We start from the raw sequence: 3,956 nt of genomic DNA on the forward strand, positions 1-3,956 counted from the left end.
GATGAATTTGGTGATTATGGTTTAATAAATAGATTTTTTGGTATGGCTTTTGCTAAAATCTTAAAATAAAGAGAAATTTTACCAATTATACAAGTCAAACTTTGACTTTCGATTTTTTTTTTTCAAATTTTGGAACAAAATTAACTTGAAAAATAACGCCAAAAACCAAAACGTTTACTAATTGAACTGCACTTACTAAAAATACAAAAAATTACAACATTTAAACTTCACGGTTAAAAAAAGTACATAACGCATACAGTCATGACCATGTTGACTTCTCGTGGTACAGTGTAATTATGCCGACGTTGACTTATCATAATACAAGGTAAAGTCATGGGAGTGAGCGGCATTTTCAATATTATGTTTCATATTCAGAACAGTAGCAAGATTAAATTCTGTTGTATATCAAGTCATCTTCAGCAGTACTCTCAAGATATCCAATCATGCTAAGTATGGATCTCATTTACATAACAGAAAATTTCAGGCTACAGTACCTGACCCGTTGAGTCTCCATCCCCTTCACAGTAAATAAAACATCAACTGTAAATGCTCACATTCATTCATTCCAGTCTCTTAAATAACAATATTTTCCATAAGCACTTTGAAAAGATAGTATTCATAAAATAATATTATTGATGGGAGACTTTCACAGTTATTTATATTATTGCTGGGAGACTTCAAAAGGTATTTATATAGTTAAAAATTTCGGAAAAAAACTGTGTAATAGTTTTTAATCCCTTCAATATTTTAGAATAATTACTCCATTTATTATTAAGGACCAAAAAATTAATATTTCAACGATAAAAATAATATTCCTAACAATAAATGTAAAAAATGTGAACTAGTTTATGGGTTCTTCATTGATCTGTGAAATATTCATCTGAAATGTTGGTCGTTTCAATCCAGACACACTGTTTTTCAACGTTTCAATCAAGATACACTGGTTTTCAAAAAGACCACGGAAATTAGGATTTTTTGTATTTTCAGAACAGAGAACATAATAATTGAGTGGTTGAGTTACATGATTTGTCAATCCATGGTCCATGAAATCTGTCCATAAAATTTCCCATTTACAGAGTCGTAGAATTGAGCAATTTTATCTCTTAGAATTTTGGTGTTTGGAATTGATTTGTAGATAATCTCAGCCGTTTTATTTTACGAACCACCATGGCCAGAGCAATCCACAGACGAGTTCGGGCCAAAGTGAGGAGTGCATATAATCGAAGAGGGGCTCCATAAATCTGCCCATGGGTTCTGTAAATTCCGGTTTCCAGCCTCCTCGTTGCGGAAATCCATGGACAGCTTTGGGATTTGGACCGAATTAGGAGGATCTTCCGCCATTGCCGGAATTAACAGACGATCCCAACTCTCTACAGAAGAAGAAGCAGCAGAAGCGTTCAGCATCGCCGTGAGGCTTGAAAATCCTTCGATTTTCATACTTTCATCCGCCAAAGCTCGGAAAACGGGATCTATGAATCCCCCATAGACCGTCGATTCCATCAGATTGTTAAGGTCTGAGTCAACAACACGGCCCAAAGAACTGGTTATGTCGCTCTTTGTAAGATTATCTTGCTGGGAGCTGCTCGGTTCTGTTGTAATTTCATGGCAGGCGAGAGAATCGGAATCCCGGACACAGATCGACTTAGCCTCGTGAACGCATTTGTTATCAGCAAATTTTGCGATTTTTGCTGGAGAAAGCTGAGAATCCTGTGATATACAGTCAAAATCTTCGCAAGTTGAATTCACTTCTGCCTGGCTCATTGCTTTCTGTTCTAACCACTTCTGAGGGGTGGCTTTTCTGTAAATACGACACAGAACTACTTCAACCTGCAAATTCAATCAAACAGCAAATGAGAAATTTGGTTATTTTCATGGATCATGATCATGAGCTTCTTCTTCGGAATCCATCACATACGAGCTTTTTTTTTCGGAATCCATCACATATGTAGTTTTAGCCAAGAAGTTAGGAGTCTTAACAGATAAATAGTTTTAATGTCCAAGTTAAGAAACCAACAGTGAAACTTAAATAGTTTCAGTAAAGAAGTTTCGAACCATCAAGTATGATTCATTTTCAATTCAAGACTAAAAAATAAGCCACATTTAATAGTTGGAAACACAATTGATATTAACACTAAAACTATTTATGCTATAAATCTTGAAAAAAAACCATCATAATTCAAACAAAACCATCAAACAAAACCATCATAATTCAAGTCAAAGTAATTTTTTTTTGCAGAAATTAAAAAATCCATTAAAATTATCAAATATAATTCATTTTCCCAACAAAATAATAAACCACACTACATAATAAACCCCACTTAATAGTTAGAAACACAACCAACATTGACACTAAAACTATTTATATTATTTATATGATAAATCTTGAAAAAAAAACCATCATGATTCAAGTCAAAGTTATCTCAATTCTGAAATTCATGAATTTTTTGTCAAGAATAATTTCAGATGAAGATTCTTCCCATGATTTAAATAAAGAATTAAAGAAACTCAAAATGCAAAATCTTTCAGTAAATGATTACACAAATGACCAGAAATTAAAATAAAAAATGACTATCAATATCACAAACCAGGCCAGCTCACCTTGGGCTTATCAATGTAGTCAGGCAGTCTATACTCGTTCATAATCCAGTCTGTTTTCTGTCCCAGGGGGGCTCGCCCTCTGTAGAAAACCAGGGTCTTCTTCAGCCCAATACATTTACAATTATCTTCGCGAACGGACCGGTCAGATCCCGTGGCCTTCCAGTAGCCAGAAGCCGTAATCCGATTAGGCCGGCCGCGATTATTCTGGCACCTCTCATCTCGCGGAACGAAGAAAAACAGCTCTCTTTCACCGAAACTATAAAAGCCTGCAACAATTCGTTCAGCGAATTAATTACAAGTTACAGCAAGACCTGAAACTCAAATTCCAGCCATATCCTTACAGAAAGAACCAATGAATTACAAGCCAATTACTACAAATACTCTTTCTCTTTCCGGAAAAAAATGACAAGAAAAACAAGAAGATTCAAGAACATACTGGGCAGATCCCAGGGATCATAACGATACAACTCGAGCATCCGTATGTAGTTGAAGTTGTTAAGTTTCCCTTGTACCATTCTCTTCAGGTAAAACCCCACCAGTTCCTGCTCTGTAGGGTGGAACCTGAAACCAGGCAGTCCATTGTGGTTCTCGCTCAAACCTCGCTGGTCAACATTTATTTCCATATTGGTATGCAGAAGTTTTCTCTGGCTTGGATACACAGAGAAATGGTATGGGAGTCGAAGAGACTTCTACAGTTTTATAGAGTGAGTTTAAATGATATCACCCATGACAGTAAGGCATTTAGTGATATGGTTTTGAATGAGACTAGTATTAAAGGGGAAGGACAGATTCCGCGGTGTTGAATGACTATTCTGTTTAGAGAAAAGTCCGTCAATGCCGCGTACTGGAGTCAATGGGACGGGAGACTTTTAAGAGTTAAATTTCGATGAAGTGTGACAGTGAAAAAGTGGAGATGGACCGCTGGCCATAAAGTCAAGAGGTAACAAATACTTAGATGAAGCTCAACTATTTTGTACGGATTGCTTTGACAATCACTCAAAAGAAAAGTTATTATTAAAAGTTTTTAATTACATAAATGTTAATTATAACTAGATTCAATTTCAATTTATAAATTTAAGATTGAGTTTATTGGATAGTTTAATTGGTGATTGTCATATAAAATGTATGGGTAGTTTAATTAATTTTTTTGGTAATGGGTATTTGGGTAGTTTCATTGAGATTGCCGTGTAATATATATATAGTAAAATTCAAAATTCAAATGCTCTGTGGGTTAAATCAACCAAAATAAAATTTTAAGTTTTAAGATTGAATATTACTTTAAAAAAACTAGTTTTATAAAAAAAAAAATATATTATAAGAATATAGTTTTATGAATATTACAAAAATATTGTTTTATA

At 34.4% G+C, this 3,956-nt stretch overlaps 1 protein-coding gene across 1 annotated transcript; it reads right to left on the reverse strand.

Annotated features, from left to right (window-relative positions):
* Positions 1–964: 964 nt before the first annotated feature.
* Positions 965–3,321, reverse strand: LOC149252798 (uncharacterized). Its single transcript, XM_089456723.1, has 3 exons — positions 3,035–3,321; positions 2,599–2,864; positions 965–1,827 (listed from the first exon to the last, which is right to left on the reverse strand). Exons 1-3 carry the CDS (start codon positions 3,219–3,221, stop codon positions 1,156–1,158), a joined length of 1,125 nt encoding a protein of 374 aa, XP_089312849.1. The 5' UTR covers positions 3,222–3,321; the 3' UTR covers positions 965–1,155.
* Between the last annotated feature and the right edge of the window lie 635 nt (positions 3,322–3,956).

The sequence above is a fragment of the Pinus tabuliformis genome, chromosome 7 (genome assembly GCF_031772625.1).
Source record: "Pinus tabuliformis cultivar Carrire ecotype Pingquan chromosome 7, CPIR1, whole genome shotgun sequence".
Classification (NCBI taxonomy): domain Eukaryota; kingdom Viridiplantae; phylum Streptophyta; class Pinopsida; order Pinales; family Pinaceae; genus Pinus; species Pinus tabuliformis.

Excerpts from the sequence above, each read along its gene's own strand:
- LOC149252798 (XM_089456723.1), bottom strand. The coding sequence starts at position 3,221 with ATGGAAATAAATGTTGACCAGCGAGGTTTGAGCGAGAACCACAATGGA. Across the intron at positions 2,865-3,034 it reads TGATCCCTGGGATCTGCCCA|GCTTTTATAGTTTCGGTGAA; the intron begins GTATGTTCTTGA and ends GAATTGTTGCAG. Across the intron at positions 1,828-2,598 it reads ACTACATTGATAAGCCCAAG|GTTGAAGTAGTTCTGTGTCG; the intron begins GTGAGCTGGCCT and ends TTGAATTTGCAG.